A 19,430-nucleotide genomic window follows, 5' to 3' on the forward strand; every position below is an offset into this window, starting at 1 on the left:
TTCTTACACCACACCCCTGTACCCTCAGTGGGGAAGGAGGGGGGAAGGGAGGTTATAGGCGGCTTGGTGTGTGTGTGTGTGTGTGTGTACATGTGTGCCTCAATGGGAGGGTGGGGGGCTAGAGGGGCACTCGCCTGTTTTCGTTTCACAATTCTGAACCTTAAGGTATCGGGGGGCGCGTGGGGCGACGCCACCAGAGTTGAGGGTTAGTGCCTCACCCACTCTTTGTGTTGCTTCCTTTTTTCCAGAGTCCTGAAGGCAAGGTTGTCAGCAAACACAAACACCACCAGCACCGTCATGTCTGACTTGCTCTTTGTCTTATTTCAGATGTAATTGTTGCGTTTTGCTGGACAAGGGCAGAAACAACAGCAGCAACAGGACAGACGCCCGTGACGAACTTGGCGCGTGCGTGAGGCTGCCGCGAGGGGAGAGGGTAAGCAGCTCCCGGCACCACCCTGCCTGGCGCTGGGACAATGGACATAGCAGGACACTGGGCCGCCCTGTGCCTTGACCATCTTGTGATTTGTTAACTGGATACTCTGCAGAGCCTTGTGAGTATTGGCAACCTCTCCTTCAGCTCTTGGATCCCTCCCTTCCCTTTTCCTCTAAACTTTAGGTTCAGTATTTATCCGTCTTCTCTCCTCGCCTTTACATCCCTTCTCATCGCGCCCTTCTCTCTCTTTCTGTACCCCCTCCCCGGCCCTGTGGCCATTTCCAAGCTGCCTCCCCTCTCCGTTCTCCCTCCGCTGCCTCCAACACCCCCCCTCCTCCTCACCCTATATATGTACACATCCCATTTGTTCCCCCTGCACTGTTGTCCCTTCCTCCTCTCTTCTCAAGCCCCTCCCTTTTACCAACAGCTTCATTTTAAGATTGCTCTCTATCCCCCTTACCCCCTGCTCCCCTCATGTTGGTTCTCCCTCCCTATTTCCCTCGCCTCGCCTCTCCTCGCTTCGCCCTTCTCCTCCCTTCTCATATGGACTCCAGCATCCTAGTCTTGGCTGGCACAAAGCTGTCGTCATTGATTTATCAGTTTTCATAAATTTGTTGGCGGATTTTACATGCTGAATTTTTTAGTGTGTGTGTGTGTGTGTGTGTGTGTGTGTGTGTGTGTGTGTGTGTGTGTGTTGCCAAGAGAGAAAGAGAGGAAACTTGCTTACTAAAGAGCAACATAATGTAAGAAAAAACAGGAAGGAAACAAGAGTAGGAGAAAAAATGTAATTAACCTGAGGGAAAAAAAAGGGAAAGTAGGTAGGTAAGTGGGAAGAGAGGGAGGGGTGGGAGAGGAGAGGGCAGGTAAGGAGGGATGGGACAGGGCAGGGCAGGGCAGGGCCAGGTAGGCAGCCTAGCTTTGGGAGGAAGAAAGGCAAAATATGAAGCCATTGTCATCACTAAATAATGGGCAGAGAGTGGTAGTCTTTTAGTAATGTTTACAAATTTGGGGTCTTTTATCCTGTGTATTACTTAGGGCAGCTCATAGACTGGCCGGGGTCTCTTTGTTGGGCTCAGGGGGATGGGCAGAGGGGGAAGGGCAGCATCAGGCAGGTAGTACAGGTGCATCGTGGAGAGGCGCACTCTGTCTGACAGGTCTTATGCACCCTCGTCATAAGTGAAGAAGTCCGATAAAGCAGCAGCAAGACAAGTGTTTGCTCTGTGGTTGGTATTCATGTCTTGGGGGATGTTGGTGAGGCAGGATGGAGAGGGGAGCTTGAGGAGGAGGAGATGGAGAAGGAGGAGGAGGAGGAGCAGTGGCAGCAGCAGCAGCTTGATGTGTGAGGACCTGTTGCTGGTGTTATGCTGCTTGGAGAAAATTAACATCTACCTTGCGATGTCAGAGTTTCCAGCCGCCACTGTCATTGTTTCCTTTTCCTTCTACCTTCATTCTTCCTCTCGGAAATTATTTGGCCACTTACGTTCTGGCTTGAGAGCAGAGAAGAGGACCAGCTCCTCCTCTTGGGAACTTTGGGATGAATGAGATGTTATTAGGGCATTAAAAGAGGGCTGGGTCTGGCGTTCACTCTCACTCTCGTTCTCCGCCATCCTGGGAACAATTGGACCATAACTTGCCCCTCCAGCTTCCTCCAGCAGCTAGAATGCCATATTGTATAGTGTTTATTAATTTACTTTCCCAGAGATTGTATTGGAAGTATGGAACTTTCGAACATTGTCCATTGTAAGCCCAGACGAACATAGACGCTCCCATAGAGAGATGGCCGGCGGTGAGGATGGGCCATCTTGGAGCCTTCCCTCTACTTTATAAATGATGCCGAGTAGTTGGCAATCCTGGGATCGATATGCCATATGTCCGGTGACGCGCTGCTGTGAGGAGGATGGGGGGAGGCGCGCTCTGACCACCACTGATACCGTCCGCATCGATCTGGGGTTTACATGCGCACTTAGAGTCGGGGGGGTCGGAAGGAGGGGCAAGGGAAAAGCGTTTGTTGTTGTTAGGAGGAGGGGATGGGGGGTGGGGAGCCGGGCTGCTGCTCCCCTCGGCTGGGCGTCCACAGTGCTGGGGTGACGCACACGAGTGACGCACAGGAGGTGTCCCCAGACCGGGCGCGATCACAACCTTGTGGGAGGGAGGTAAACAAGAGGAATTGGGAAGAGGCAGCCAGACAGGGGCCACCAGGTTGACCCACCACTACCCTTCCTGCTCCCTGGCCTCAACTTTGTTATTGTGTAGGCCCAGCCAGGCCTGACCACCCCAGCTGCTATATAATGGGTAAGAGGATGGGTTAAGCATTGTTCTGCCCTTTCTGCTCTAACTGCCTTCTGCCTCGCCCAGTTGCCCATCGATCGCTGGCCCATAGCGGAATGGCGGAGTTTGCCTCGCGCGGCCGTTTTCCCACGACAAACCCCTTGTGGAAGGATTAATAAGAAGGCATGGAAAACCGAGCGCCTTTGTGAGCGGCTCGGAAGAGCGGCCCGACTCATCACATGTATCGAACGAAGGAGCGGCAGACAGTGGCTGGCACGGAGGGTGTGCCCCACGCAGGGAGTGGCAGCGTGGGGGTGCTGAGGGTGGGGGTGGCGGCGGCAGCAGCGACGGTGCCGGGCTCTGCGTCATAACGGCTTGGGCGTGGAAGGGGTTGGTTCGTGTTTCCCTCGGCTCCTCACTGCACCTGGCACTAATCACTGTCATGGCACTTGTTTGGCCCTTGACACTTGAGAGCAAACATCTTGAGGGAATCCTAGGTTGAAGTGGTTTTGTTCACTTGTTTGTAGTAATTTTGTCAGTGTTTACTTGTGAAGTGGCTCAGGTGTGATGTTTTAGTGATGGTGGCATTATTGTTGAATGCAAGTGAATCTGCATTTAGTAATAATTTTGCTGGAAAGTAGATTTATATTGTTTTTTGTACGCACAGATACTAAAGTTATACCCCAGTACACTGTGAAAATACATTGATGTGTGAATCATGGATAGCCAACTTTTTGCTCTGCATGCTACTTAGGTGAATGATCTGCATATGTTTTGTAGTTTATTACTGTTTTCAAAAGCTTGTAAGAAAGTTGTAAAAGTGAAGAGTTGGGCATCCAGGTTGGTGCATTCAGTGAGAGATATATTAGTAAATTTTTGTTACATGACCTTTTACTCTTAAACTTGTTTAAATAAATAACTGCATAGAACAAAGATTTTTTTTTTTTTTTTGCTACAAAAAACATATGAGGAATAACAATTGCCACTGAATGGATTTAGTGAATGACATAGATAGCAGCTGAGGAATTTGTGTTATGTGATGTAGTTACTTGCTATATTTATGTTTACCTTGTTGCATTATAGAGAAATGCTGTTTTGTAGATGACTGTTTGGTATAAGAGAAATTTGTATGGAGGCAGCACAGGTTGTTGCTCCTATGGAAGCTTACTTACTGGATTCATCGGAGTCAGATCATCATTTCTCCACTTGTTTTGTGATGTTATAGAGAATAATTTTTGGGTGTGTGTGGTGGTGTAGTGAGTTTAGAGTGTCAAGCCATGGAAGTGAAAAGCTTGAACCCAGTGCTGGTGCGTGACACTAAGAAGAAAACCCCAGGCCACAACCCTTCCAAACAGTGACCCTATATAAACTTAGGTCAAAGCAGTCAAGACAAAGAAGATAGATATTTGTTTTGGGTGTGTGTAGTTTTTCATTTTGAATTCCTTCCATTGTGCCAGTGATTTTGAAAGAAACAGAATAGGTAATAAAAGTATAGTTCCATCCTGACAGTCTTTTTTAAAGATTTTTTTCTTTTACTGGTTCCTTTTAATGGAGAATGATTATGGTAATACACTTTGCATGATAACAATTTACATCATAATTCCATTTATTCTCCAGCATCATTGTCATGCAACACAAAAGGCCTTCCAACATGTTTAACACAAAGGTTCATCCTGCCACCGCCACTGTGCTCATGCTCACACACAATACTCCTCCCTCTCTCCCCCTCAACTTATGCAGAGCCCCAGATACACATTACTTATCACCCAGCCCCAAGCACCCCATTTATTGTACTCTTCATACTGCAAACATACACACACACACCATACCACACCACACCACATTCACCCACACCCACACAGACATTTCTCTCTCTCTCTCTCTCTCTCTCTCATTATCTCTTGAATGTTTGCTTTTATTTGAGTTATTTTCCAGTTTTCTTGTTATACCTATCCATACCCCTAACTATAGTCATCACACACTAAACTGGTCCAGAAGCCCGCCCCCCTCCCTCGCTCGCCTTGCCAGGTAACATTGGGTCATATTCTTAAACATATCAGCACCCAAGCACACATAATAAATTTTGACCAGGCTTTTGTCAGAGTTTTGGGCATTTCTGGGGTGGGGGGAGTTTTGTGACCCTGGTGTTAGTTTGACCTTTCTGTACTATGAACCAAAAAACAAAACAACAACAAAAAAAAAAAAAAAAAATCCCCTTTGAACCTAATTGATCTCCCTTTTGACCTTTGGAAATAGTGGAAGTGTCTAAGAATGCCAACCATGGACCCCATTCATCCCACCAATCAGCTCCCATAGCTTTGGAAGAGGGGACGGCAGGGCTTCTGGATCCATTCAGAGTGTACAGTGACCATAATTGTGTCTGGAACTTTATTGAAGGCATTTTCCCGGTTTATCTATTTTATTGCCAAGAATGTCATGTATTTTTCATAATGCCAAATAATCAGTACATCTTAACTTTCCTAACCTTCATGTACCTCACCCCATAGATGCTTCTCCCTATAAGGTTCTCCCCAACACTTCCATACATCCCACCATACCACCAATCACCATACATCACACCATAGCTCCAATTAACATCCATACCACCATTACCATATAAATTACCATACATCACACCATAGAACCAGTTACCATCCATCCCATTACCTATTACCATACATCACACCATACCAGCAATTAGCATAAAAGCTCCATTATAATACATGTGACTGATGGGGACTACAAGAGAGGTAAAAAAAGGAGGATTTAGACACTGGAAATGACACTGCACCCTTCATCCACCATTCAGTATAATAAGCTTCATCACAAAGAAAAGACAAGAGGGAAAGAAGAACTGCTAAATATTTTAGGCACTTCACAATATATCAGTTAATGTGAAAGATAATGGGGCGTTCTGAAGACAAAGAGCTAATATGAAAGGCACAGGAAATGTATGAGTGCAAAGAAAGGGACTTGGACCACATTTAAAACACAGGTATATATGGAAGGAAGGGTACAAGGAATGGTAAGAACTCTAAAGCATGTAGTACTAGGATTGGTAGCCATAGGAGTATTAAACAATGTGTACTACCTGAGATGTTAAGACTGATGGAAATGTGAAAGAATGATGACAGGAACATAAAAGTGAGAGTAGGGGTTTGCAGTATGTAATTTCCAAGGCATGGTGATTATGTGTATGTAAAAATAAGGTTGAACACAGGTTTAACTTATGATTCTAATAAGTGTAGCCTGTGGAAATCTCAGAATAGAAATTTGGGGTCAGGGAGGAGGGAGGGGGGATAACCATTTCACTGAGCTGGCAGAGCGTAATTTGAGGGAGAAGTGGGTGCAAGGAGCTGGAAGTAATATGATGGAGGAGGAAAGAGATGATATTGGCATATGAGAGTGGTTTAATGAAGGTGGCTCAGCGATGAGTAGGAAAGAAAGGTAGGAGAATTAAATGGATAAAGGTGGTGGTGGTGGTGGTTGTTGTGAGGCTTCAGACCATTAAAATAAAAGAGTATGTGATGTAATGGATTAAATTATTAAATGCTAGATCATCAGAAACGGGTGAAGAGGAGGATGAAGCTGCCACCTGAGTGTGTAGCTGACAGGATTATAATTTCTGAGATCTGTTTGGTCTCATTTCTTGTGTATTAAGATTATGGTTGCATTTTTCGACACTCAGATTTTTTCCTTTCCTGAGACATGTATTGAAAAGTTTCACTAGTTTTTCTACAGCTTTTTCTGACTGTTAAAATATCTACATTATTGCCACACTCCATGGGAGCTTTCCCTCTTTTCATGCATTCCAGTGCTTCTTTATTTCCTTATTTTGTTGCTGCTGGGATTTCTGTGATATAATTTTATTTCTGTATTCTAACCTATAACTCTTGTTCAGCCTCTGGACCCTACAAGGAGATGGTGCTTCTATCATTATGCTTCTGTGTGGTGCAAAGACCTGAGGATGTAATTTTCTGATTTCCTGTGTAATGATTACTGCTTCCAGGTCAGACCCTTCTCTGTGTGTCCAGTACATTTCTGAGGTGATTGTCTCTGAGATAGACGCCCACATACTTTCTCTACTCCTCATGCTAAAAAACCCTGCTGTAGTTACACTTGTTTTTGTGCAATAAAAAATATAGGCAGCTCACAAAACGTACCAATAAGTCTTAAAATTCCTGGTAATCATGTTTATAATATTTTTGTGGAAACGGGTCAATTTGTATTTTTTTGGGGATATTTAGATTACGTGATTGGCAAATACATGGACAGAAAGGGTCAGCAGTCCTTGTGTATTAATGTGTCTCTTCTTATATGTGTACAGGTACATATGTATGTTTGTTTTCATTCATGATGGTAAACCAGATTTGGTAACTTATCCATGTGTTTGGGTTTCAGGTGTGAGGCGTCGGGATGGTGTGTTGGGGGCGTGAAACGAGAGAGTGCAGCAGCAGCAGCAGCGGCAGCAGCAGCTCCAGCACCAAGGTGTTGGCCAGATGAGCAGCAGCACGGCCGAGCCTCCCCCAGGTGATCACCCTGGGGGGCAGGCCAGGGACTCCAGTGCCAGCCCCCAGTCCCCAGTGCCACCCTTGAACCCCACTGATGCCAGGTAGGCCATGTCCTCTGCCTCGGGTTGGAGCCATAGGTTTGTTACACACTAACTGAGCAATGCTGCACCAAGTTGGTGTTAGTGGCAGGCTCATCAGCCTCACCCACCACCCTTGGATATCTACCTCAATCTAGCCTGCCAAGTAAAGCTTTCCTGTCATATATTTTATTATTGGTGACTAGATGGATCAGCTCAGTGGATGAATATTGAAGAGAGAAATTGGCAGGTGAGAGATTACATGTGGTTAAAGGGAATGCCAGAACAGGGACACTTAGAGATGTTCCTATATATTAAGTATATTCTAAGAGATGCCGTCACCTTTCAGCAGAGAGGATGAGGGAGGTGCTGTAGGGATTGAGAGGAGCTGGCCGGCTGACCCTCGGCCGCCTGTGCCAGGCGAGGAGGATGCCTCTGGCCCAGACCCTCAGCCTCCTTATGGAGACTGGGGTAAGGAGTCCCCCCTCGCCATCATGCCCTACCCCTCCCACCATCTTTATGCTCACTTTCAAGGTATATGGTTTCTTTCATTGAAACAATTAGCCTTAAAGACTGATGGCTACATATTTGCATGTTGCTTAGCAATTCAAGAGATGAGATTGCTTGAATTGTATGTATGCACATTTCATTATAATATTGTGTGTATATGTGTGTGTGTGTGTGTGTGTGTGTGTGTGTGAGAGAGAGAGAGAGAGAGAGAGAGAGAGAGAGAGAGAGAGAGAGAGACTCATACATTGTGTTTTTTTGTACAGGTGAGGGGGGTGGGGATGGCCCTGCAGCTGGCCCAGGCTCTGCGGAGGCTGGATCGCCTGTCTGTGGGGGGGGCGAGGGCAGCTCCACACCCCCGGTAGTTCGGTGGTCTCAGTCATTGCAGCACCTGCTAGAGGATCCCCAGGGTGTCCACCTCTTCCAGGAGTATCTCAAGGAAGAGTGTGGCACCTGTGAGGAGGTGCTCTTCTGGTTTGCCTGCAATGGTTTGCGCCGCACTGACCAGGACCCCTGGCAGCTGGTACCTATAATATGGAAAAAGTTCATCCGCAACTATACTGTGAAGGTCACTGAGAAGACATACAAGACCATTAACGACCGCATCAATGCCCGCAGTATTGACCGCAACATCTTTGATGATGCTCAACGGGAGGTGTGTAGCATTCCTCTTTTCTTGAGGGGATCTTTGGAAGTGGATGTTGGGTTCACTTGGAATGGATTGTCAGGTTTTTTGTATCCTTTGTGGCCTCTGCTAACTTTCCATGTTTTCAGGTGGAGGAGGAGATAGAACGAAGTACCTACCCCAGTTTCCTGAAGAGCGAGACCTACCTCACTTACCTCAGCATGGTGACACAGCAGGGTGGGGGGCCAGGGGCAGAATCCCCTCACAGCCCCTCCCCAAGCAGCCCTGGTGGAGTAAACACAGGGGTGATGCTGCCCACCCTGCATGAAGACTGTGAGTATGAGGGTGGGACAGGAGCCACCCAGCTGCGCCTCACCCAGGAAGCCCTTGCTGCCACAGTCAAGCGCAGGGCGGCTCCAGAGAGAAGAAAACCTGAGGCCTATGCTGGGTAAGTTGTCACCATACAGGCTCCTTGCTCAATCCTTTGTGCTCTCTCACTCTTTGTCTGTCTCTCTGCTCTCTCTCTTACATGCATATCTCCCCCTACACACACACATCCACACACACACACACACACACACACACACACACACACACACACACACACACACACACACACACACACCTGCCTTCGGCCAAAAGAAGCAGAAATGCCTACGGAACTATGAGCAAAGCGCAAAAAGCTAACACACACACACACACACACACACACACACACACACACACACACACACACACACACATGATCATGGTGAATGCAAAGAAGCTGAATGTGGAGGTGAATTCTTCAAGGATGATGAGGTATGCAAGTTAATGTACAGGGTGAGTAAGAAGTCGTTATATTTGTATCACCACTGCTGGCACCATTCCTGCAGCACATCACTGGAGGAAAAATTTGGCCTTTTCATACCTACACTGTAGTTGTTATTTTTTAGTAGTTTGTATGTAATTTTTACTTACAGTAATGCAGTCTGTACCCTTTGACCTGTTACTCTCTTTGTGCACAGTCACTCCTCACCTACCTGGAACCCTTTGTAACATTTGTGTGGTTAAAATTCTTCAAGTGACAGGCACATCATTACACCATCGACTTGTTGTTGTCTTGTAGTGTCACAAGTGGGATATATTTAAGGAATTGTCATTAACTTCTCTCCTCTAACTGTATGCCAAGGTTCAAAAGTGTGGGTGCTCAGTCTTTGAATCTGAATGAGATGCATGGAGTGCTTTTTTTATATTTTTTAAACATACTAGTAATATCTTGAATAACAGCCTGCCACTCCCTGAAGAAAAAGAGGCACAACCATTGTGTCCTGTCGTTTGGTTCAGAAACTTGTGTCTTCAACAAAAGATCTACATACAGAGAAAGCTAACAAGTCCACAAAAAGGAATGGAGAGTAAAAGGCTGAGTATAAAATGGAGAGACAGAAATAGGCATCATGGATTAGAAAACAGACAAAGGTTGAAGACATTCTAATGACAAGAATAAGAAATGTACTTGGGGCAGGTCCATTCTGACTTACCTTTAATTTAATGCAGCAGCACAAAAAGTGTTAGATATTAGTTGTAAAAGAGAAAGAATGATGTTGATGGAAGGAATCTATTATGGTTGTCCTCACCTCCATATATTGGATGTCAAAGGTTTCATTCCTTAATGTATCCCAAAATTTAGATTAGATGTGTCTTCTGATCAAAGTCATGGATACAGTATATTAGTCCTGACGTAGCTAGTATTATTTCAGACATCAAAAATTAGTCTTTAAGTTGAGTAGTATAGATAAAGTGGATTAATTATTCATACAAGTCATAACATTGTCAAGAGGTGAAGAGTAGATGAGGTCTGGCATTTAGGGTTCAGCGTCAGCAGACTCCCCTGGCTGTCACATGCAATTACTACATAGATAATCCTGGTTAACTTAGTTTTATAACCTCCAGGATATTTAAGTCAGCCAGGTGAATCTAGAGGGTTTTCAGTTATGCAAAGACCAGGACTAAAATACATTAATAAGTTCTCATTGGCTTTATTTAGCAGTGACACCTGTAAAACAGGAATTTTCAACAGCTAACCATACCACTGTTACGTGAGGAGAGGCTGTTGTCATTTTCTTTCTCACTTCATTTGCTACTTTGATTGATTTCTAGTGTTTTGTCAGGCTTGGCTTCCACTATTTTTTGTTGCATTTATTTTAGCATTTTGTCCATTTTTCACATTTTACCCCAGTTTTCTTGTTTTTATGATTGTGTTGTGTTTATGTTCTAGGCAATATTTGCATGGAAGAGGCATTTTTGGTGGGGGGGGCGTGAACCCCTACCATGCGGTGTACGGCACGGTGCACCTCTCCAGCAGGCAGGACTCTGAGCTCCAGAGTCTTAGCTCTGATGCCCTCACCGATGACACCCTCTCCTGCACTGACTCCTCTGTGTGAGTACTTGCTGGCTGCACCCTGGCCACATCCTACAACTATGCTCTCAGTTCCACCCAGCCTGGTTACTTCCTCTCCTTTCTCCTGTGATTTTTTTTCTTTCCTACTAATCTCTCCTACTACTTCTCTCTTTTGTGCCTGCTAGCCTTCCTGCTTTCTTGCCTGTGCTTGCTTCTTGCATGCTTGCCTGCTAACCATCTAGTCACATTTTATTCACCACTTTTATCCAGCCACAACTAATCATATGGGTAAGTCAATAAGATGAATAGAGTCATGAGCATAGTTCAGAGCAGAACTGGAATTTATTCATTGGTTTTGATTTGAAAAGAAGAGTATGAGGTGAGAGTGATGAGAGGAAGAATAGATGTTTGATATGGTATAATAATTTTGTTGCTTTGTCCATCATGTCATCAGGAACATTCTATGATAGTTGTTTATGGGGTTCCAAATCGAAGACTTCCTGCAGATCCAAGTTCATACACCTACCACTTTATGAAGTGGTTATTTTCCTGAAAGAACATTGGCTTAGAAAATATTTATTGTGTGAACCCTTTATAGCCTGGGTCATGTGGACTTTAGTCAATGGAGACCTCATCTTTCATCCACCTGGATTAACCCTGTTTTTGCTTGCTTAATAAATACATGTGTATTTTATAACTCCCTAACTCTTAATTTAAAATTACAGCTATGATTTAACATATAAATACTGTTGGCCTGCCTTTATCCATGTTTTTTACCCAACCGTAGTTTAAAAACAAGTAAATAATAGTCCAGAGTATTCACAAAAAAAAAAATGCTTGAAATTCCTTCTTCAGTACTGGCTTCTAAATATACATAAGATAGATTTATAAGTTTCATAAAAATATGAAGCCACCTTTGCTATCTTTAAATTATATTTCTTTGCCCTTTTCAAAGTCTGAGATATATTCATGAAAGCTTTATGCTTTCTTATCCAACATGTTGCTACCCACAGGGACATTATTATGCACCATGTCCTCCAACCACACATTCAAAGCATTTTCTGGCTTCAAAAGTGCTTTATTACAAACTTAAAATGCCCTTTTCGCTGCTTCTGGCACAACATTAAAACTAGCTCTTTATAACATTGTGCAGATACATATTAGATTTATTCTTTCCACATCAGAGGCCAACTTTCACTAGGAAAATTATGTATTTAAGATTATGCTCATGAAATAAACACAAGGGCTGATCTAGTGAGTGGAAAAATGTATCCATTTTAATTGTGCTAGTAATTTTTTCCAGATGTTATACTGTTTGTTATTAATGTACTGTGCATTTACATATTCTGGTGTACAGTAAAATTGTACAGAAAATTGTATGGAGTAGCTATTCACCAAGCAGTATGCATTCCTGGTCATGGTCTTCTTGTCATAGAATGATAAATAAAGTTAATTAAATCAAGGATAAATTTAGTGGTGGCAGCATCCTTGTCCCAGTTCTATGTATTGTTCATTTGTGGTAAAACCCTCAAAGCCATCTCTACTTGTTGGAAGCATTGCCTCTGCCATTCTAATGGTTTGGTACCACAACAACTGTATTTTACTCAGTTTGAACAATTCCTTTGACCTTTTGTGGCCAAACTTGAATGCAACCCTCACTCACTCATTTCTCTAAAATCACAACAGGCTAACTTTTGTATTTATTTATTTATTTATTTATTCATTCTTTCATTTTGTGTGTGTGTGTGTGTATGTGTGTGTGTGTGTACATACATGGATACAAGTATATGTGCATGCTTGTGTTCATGCATGCATGGTTTCGTAAGTGCTGTGATGGTGATTATTTGCCTAACTGACAGTGTGCTTCAGGAGAGGCAGCCACCTGCAGTATTTTATAACAGTTTTGTTTCATCATACATTTTAATTTTCTCTTGTGTTACCACACTTCATACTGTTAACAGCAGTAAAGACTATGTCAGTGATGTTTGAGGAAAAGGAACAGCCAGATGTCTATTACAATGAAAGCTCTTTGATTGAATGCAGAATGGAAATAGTGGATGCAAGGTATCCAGCAAATGAGAGGTTTTGTAGAAGTTTCTGTGGAAAAAAATTGAACCAGAATTGTTCCTTACAGTGTGACGTCAGACCTTCCTAAACCTGTGGAATATTGTTATTTGTGGGTATTAACTATTCCATTAAAGGGTCCAGTGCCCAAACTATTTATGTCATGTGGCCACTTTTGTTGCATAACCTTTTCCCAGTTTGACCAAAGATTCTGTACTTCCTTGATGCACAATCCCCACCCAGATTACGTGCTGAGATACAAAAAGGGGTTTAGTGTAGTAGCATTATCTTTGGATATAATCAGTATGTAGCCACTGAGTTGGAGAAAATTAGAAAAGTGTAAATCCATGGGTAAGGTCCTGGTACTTCTCTGAATGCTCTCCAAAGTGTTAGATAAGACAAATTTGTTCTTAGCATTTGAACATATTGTGTTTACTGAACAACATCAATCTTATTACTAAAGTCGGTTTCATTCCACCCGTCCACTCGCGAATGTAGATGTGGCACCTGTGCATTGTTAGTTTGTAATTGCTTGAAGATCAAATTTTTATTTTCAGTGATATATATGAATGTTTGTGTATACAAAGAACCCTCAAGCTACCTTATATAATCAGCAAGCATGCCAATTTGCATTGATAATATACCATACAAGCACATGAAATACAAGCTTGTATCAAACAGCATAGTCAGATCATACTCAAATGATTTACAGCCTTTCAAATACCTATAATTCATCTCATTATAGGTATATGTAGTGCGGCGACGGCCTGATGAACGAGCCTCCCATAACCCACTTAGCCAGTGGGGTACCTCTTTGGCCGACTCGGTAAGGAGTGGCTCTCCCGTCACGCTGGTCGCGGGTTCAATCCCAGGCAGCCGGGGAATACCCTCACTCTTGATTAATTTCTCGTGTTATTTCGATACACACAGAGGCCGTGTTGAGAAATAGGAAGGATTTAGAAAAGAAGCTCGTCGGGGCATTACATATATACATAAAATGACATTGGTCCTGCAAGTGCCTATACATAAGGAATTTTGATAATTTGTTGCCTGTAAATAACATGGATGATATTTGAAATAACCTAACATCACATTCAACAGTTGCTATTTAATATTTCATGTTATTTTGCATATTAACTGTTATTTACATGCAGTAAATTATTAAAATACCCTTTATTTGCAATTGCAGAACCAGATGTCTTTTAATGCACCTGAAATGAGATGAATTATAGGCATTTGAAAAGCCATAGATCATTTGAGTATGATCTGACAATACTGTTTGATACAAGCTTGTCTTTCATGTGTTTGTATGGTAGATTATCAATGGAAATTGGCATGTTTGGGATTTATAAGGACTTAGTTTTTGTAATACATGAACATTCAAATATATTATTGAAAAATTAGTTTTAATATCTATCACAACAGTTGATTTTCATGTATTCACAAACTAGAAATGTGCAGGTGCCACATCTATTAAAATTGGTGCTTTGTTGATGAACAAATTAAATGAAACCAACTTTAGTACCAAAGTAAATTAATGTAAATGTTACTAATTTTCTGGAGAATATTGACACATGATTGCTTCCATTTTCATTGAGACATGTCACTTGAGGTATTGGTGGTGTTTCCTTTGCAGGGACATGTCCATAGGTCACCCTGTCAATCCTAAATATATCAAGAAGCAATACCGACTAATGCGGGAGAATGCCCGCCAGAACCTAGAAAGGCGCATCAGTGGAGGTAATGGGCACAGTGGTGTGGGGAGCGGGGGCATGATTCACGGGGGATTTGTCCCTCGCACCCATCGTATCTGTCATGAGTCCATACCCAAACTGAAGCCTGGGGAGTTTGCTGCTCTCCTCATAGAGAAGCTGGAGAAGGTGCAGAGGGAACGGGAGTCCCAGGAAAAAGTGCAGCAATCCTTCAAGAGGATACAAGAGGTTGGTGAATTACATCTTCCTTTTACCCTTCTCTCTTGTCTTTATTTTTGTAAAGTGATTGGGGTTGATAATTCAAACATTTGCATATGAGGAGTAAAGTAGAAATTTATGCATACTCTGAGTGCAGACCCTTTAAATTCTTAGAGGGTCTGATAGTAATGAAACAATGCTAATTTCCTTTTTCTCTTCCAGGGTGACAATGTTTCAGATGAGTGTCGCAGAGAACACGCCTTCAACAGTCTACCCCCATCACTATTGCTAGACAAGCTGGCCCAGAAGATTCCCATAGATGATGTTGACCCATGCCAGGCCATCCTGGGTAAGTTGTTAGTGTTTTTATGTCAGACTGAAAGAGTATTGTGCTGCCTTATTTATGGTGTAGGCTTAGGCTTCATATCAGAGCAATAATAATCAAATATTCTTTGCTCATTTGAAATTTGGTACTTGATTGTGTAGTAGGATCTCGATAAGTTGACATCCTGTATAGATGGGAATAGCTTTTACCTGACTTTTAAGTAAGTTTCCCTGTCTTCTCAGTATCCTTAGGCAGCTTCTGCATTGTGGCAAGGGTAAATGATTTTTGTTGAAAGTTTTAAACTTGTGCAATTTATGAATGGTATGCAGTGTAAAGTATTTGTGAGCCCAAACCTCTGTGGACTTTCCATAGTGTCAGACCCTTCTGAGCATAGATTTCTTTGTTATTATGAGTTGTCTCTTTGTGAATTATGATTACGGGAATGTTTTTCTTATTAGAGTGCATTTTCCATTCTTACTTCTTTCTTGCAAAACCAATACATAAGTGCAACGAGAGCCATATGCCAGAAGGATGGACAAAGTCATTTGTATATATCTGATCACCTTGACAATCTGTAAAGCAGATGTGGGAATATTATCCTTGTGAGTTTCAGTTTTATGATAATCTTCATGGATTTATTTTGCACAACTCTGTAACTTCCATTTCACTTGTGTAATGTAAGAAATAGCTATCACTATTGATAAATGAGGTACACTGCAGCATTTTGTAAAAGACATCCCAAGTACTAATGGTATTTTCCCCTGGCAGATGAACATGTGTCTCGTGTGTGGCAAGACAGCAATAATGATACCCCGGCAAGGTCCCCAGGCTCACCACGGCCGCGTTCACCCACCAGTGGCAGAAGAGGCTGCACCGCCCAGTCTGCACGCCCTACTCTTGCCTCACAGCATGCCTCTAAGGTACCCTCTCCCTATCTGACCCTCAGTGTTCCTCTCTTTTACACACACAAACATAATTGGACAAAAACATGTATGGAGATAGGGCAATACTAGCTTACTTCAACTAATGTAACTACAACTAGATAAATACATACACAAAAAAGTTCATAACAAAAATATCAGCATATCACTAGACTCAAACCAGCCAAGAGAACAAGTTGGAGGGCCAAATGGAAAGAATATCAGAACATTTGCTAGAACAAGATGGAAAAGAGAAAGTGGAAGCGCCTGGTACAGCCACCCTCTTGTGGCTTGTGGGAGTCATGGGGTGTACATATTTGTACGGTACCACTTTTAAAATCATATTTTACTAAGAAAAGAAGTTTTGAGATCAAAATTTTTAGGAAGTATTACATAGTTTTGTTCTCTTCTTTATTCTGTCAATATTGCATATTCAGGATCAAGTATTGTGAATTTTCTTTACATTCATGTATATATACTATGAATTTCTTTTATTATGACTGTGTGTGTGTATGTGTGTGTGTGGTGTGTGTGTGCGTGCATGCATGGATGCGTGTACATGCGTTTGTGCGCATGCACACGCACATCCTTGCAGGGAGGGGGTGGAGCTCATCCGTCCATGTTTGTCTCCGGCAACTACCTTCCCTCAACCCAGCTGGTTCACCTGCTACAGGGCCACTCAGTACATCATCCCCATGGTCATCTGTCACATCTGCAGGGTCATCTGCCACACCACCCTATGGGACACCAAGTTCATCTACCCCCAGGCCACTTGCCTCACCCCTACCAGGCCTCCAAGAACTGGAGTCATGCGCGGCGACGAGACCGTGTGAGTCCATTACCTTGATGCACATTTCTGACTGGGGGAATGATGATTTGTGGGCTCAGTCAGGGGCTTCATCTTTTTCTCTCAGGCTTCAGAGCTTGGCCTTCACTGTAGTTTTAACTAGCTATCCCATAATTTCTCATCTTCTTAGTCTGTTGAAGTGTCACCTGGATGTCTGATTTTGCTGAAGATGATTTCTGTTTTCATTGTTCAGTGGGGCACTGAGCTTCATGTTTAATCAGTACTGCCACAAAGTGCATGTAACAAAAAAGATGATTGGTTCTGGACTCATCCGTGTGTGCTGAGAATGAGTGCTGGAACATTGATATTGGAGATGCTTCTGCTGTGGCCACCCCTTTGAGGGAAGCTCTCATGAGGAAACAAGAAACTGGAGATATAGATATAGATAGATAGTTTCCTACATTGATGTTAGTGTTTATGTACCAGCAGAGGTTTGGGATTGGTGTACAAGTGAAACATAAAGGTGTATAATGTCTGTTTGGCTCTTCAGTATATATGTGGAGGGGTTTGTGAGAAAAGTGAAAGAAAGAATAAGATTAGTAGTGCAAAATGGAATATTATTGGTGTTGAATAGTTTGTAGGAGTCTGCAGAGTTTTTGTTTAGATGGTGAAGTTTTAGAAAGTACAGTATGAGTGAGTCTAAAAGATGCAAGAGAAGGAAACTTAGAATGAATATTTAAATAAGAGTGTAAAGTAATGGAGTTAAGAGAGAAAGCAGACTGAAGTAATCATATCAGCCTAGGATTAGATGGGGTGTCAGTGTTCCAGAAAGGGAGTGTATAATAGGAAGAAGCTGAGACAATGTGGCCATCCCAAAAGGCAGGAATTCCCTAGAGGTAACAAGGTATTCAGGCAATGGATAAGTAGTCAAGTTACATTTTTTTTTTATTCAGTTGAACCTTCACAGAGTAGCCATTATGGTTTGAATGAGTGAGCAGTTTTGCCTACAGGATGTGTATTCCACGTTCTCCTCTGACTCTGGCAATGTTGCTGACTACTATGAGGGAAGTGAGCGTCCTGGACCCCAGCACCTCATCCCCAAGTCCCGCTCCATGCCAGATTACATGGAGAACTACGCAGGTCTGTCTTACCTTTTGGCTGAGTTTAACACTTTTTTTTCTCTTCAGAACTACCCTCCTATGGGTCATATTCCTCACTTGGATGCCTGGAACATGTAGACAGAGGAACTGCTGAGAAGGGATAATGGAAGGACAAGGGGACATGAACATAAATTGAGGAGAACTTGGTGGAGGAAGAATCTGTAGAAGTTTGGCTTTCTCAGTGGAATCGTTGATGCTTAGAATAGTCTGGATGCAGAGATAATTAGAGCTAAAATCATCCATTAATTCAAAGCAAAATTGGACAAAAGCAGATATGGAGATGGGACATGAGCTGAGCATTTTACAATTTACAATATTGCAATTTATAATACTGCCACTGCACATATAGAAAAGAAACCATACTATATTTATACACATTAAAATTTGTTCTTACTGGATGTATACACTTGAAGTGGTCTTACCGAACCTGTGCATTTGAGGGAGTAACAGTTTGTTGTGTGTCTGTTACAGGGACCAGTAGTGATGGTGGCAGTTCTGGTGGCAGGAGGCTACCAGGGAGTCGGCGCAGCAGTTCCCGTCGTCCCCCAGCTGACCTCACTGACTCTGGAGTCTCTGTGGTGTCTGACTCTGGTCCTTCCCTCACTCCCTCTGCCTCTTCCACAGAAAGGTGGGTCCTCACAAACACACACACATACATGGCAATGAAAGTAACAGGATTGCAGCCCAGATATTGTAGAGGTTAGGGCAGACAGGACCAGGTGGAGATATGAAACTGGAGCATTTTCTTTAAGAAATAGTTGTTCTTCCAATTGTGTCATGTTTATCAGAGATTTGGATGTGGAATGTAGCACACCAATCATGACTATGTAGAGTGGAAATGAGCTTTATAAAAGATGATTGTGGATGAAGAAAATGGCGAAAGCATGTATGAGAGGTTTGATACGGTAAAGTTGGGGGCATACGCTATAGTTGCTTGTGGCCTTGGTGCTTATCTCTGTCTCACAGACCCTTGAGCCTGTGGTGGGTGAGGACCCATTTCTTTGGGACATGGGCATGTACAACATCTTGGTTACCACAGTTTACCTCCTTGTGTAACAGTGAAGATAGTGAATTGTGGAATATTTGAATGGGTGAAGCGTGTTCTTATATGATTTGGACACGAGAATGAGTGAGGATGATTTTGTAATGAGTGTAGGAGGGCAGGACTGAGGGAGGAGGTATTAAGGGGAGACCACCAATGAAATGGATCAGTAGAGGAGAGGGGGTGCTGCCAGTGAAATGGATCAATAGAGGAGAGGGGGTGCTGCCAGTGAAATGGATCAATAGAGGAGAGGGGGTGCTGCAACAGGAAAAATTGGAGACATGGTGTGACCATCCCCTCAAGGGAAGTTTCTGTGAAGGAACAGCGGATCAGAGATATAGATAGATATGATGCAGAAGGGAATAACGTAAGTTTTTAGCCATAGCCTAAGCATGTGTTTATTGCAAGAAATAAGGTTCTA

At 43.0% G+C, this 19,430-nt stretch overlaps 1 protein-coding gene across 11 annotated transcripts in view; it reads left to right on the top strand.

The window, feature by feature from the left end:
- Nucleotides 1–19,430, top strand: part of LOC126998478 (axin-1-like) — a 53,246-nt gene that overhangs the window by 13,295 nt on the left and 20,521 nt on the right. For 6 of the 11 annotated variants that reach the window (XM_050860202.1, XM_050860199.1, XM_050860208.1 and 3 more), the window contains exons 2-13: nt 328–551; nt 7,103–7,313; nt 7,639–7,823; nt 8,063–8,451; nt 8,571–8,869; nt 10,679–10,840; nt 14,502–14,805; nt 14,998–15,124; nt 15,869–16,020; nt 16,616–16,849; nt 17,818–17,947; nt 18,439–18,595. In XM_050860202.1, coding sequence (XP_050716159.1) covers nt 7,201–7,313; nt 7,639–7,823; nt 8,063–8,451; nt 8,571–8,869; nt 10,679–10,840; nt 14,502–14,805; nt 14,998–15,124; nt 15,869–16,020; nt 16,616–16,849; nt 17,818–17,947; nt 18,439–18,595 — 2,252 coding nt within the window. In that variant the 5' untranslated portion in view covers nt 328–551; nt 7,103–7,200. Of the gene's footprint in view, nt 1–327; nt 552–3,073; nt 3,199–7,102; nt 7,314–7,638; nt 7,824–8,062; nt 8,452–8,570; nt 8,870–10,678; nt 10,841–14,501; nt 14,806–14,997; nt 15,125–15,868; nt 16,021–16,615; nt 16,850–17,817; nt 17,948–18,438; nt 18,596–19,430 lie in introns of those variants that run through there. The other 5 variants (XM_050860204.1, XM_050860207.1, XM_050860206.1 and 2 more) reach the window with 5 other exon arrangements.

The sequence above is a fragment of the Eriocheir sinensis genome, chromosome 14, assembly GCF_024679095.1.
Source record: "Eriocheir sinensis breed Jianghai 21 chromosome 14, ASM2467909v1, whole genome shotgun sequence".
NCBI classification, from domain to species: Eukaryota; Metazoa; Arthropoda; class Malacostraca; order Decapoda; family Varunidae; genus Eriocheir; species Eriocheir sinensis.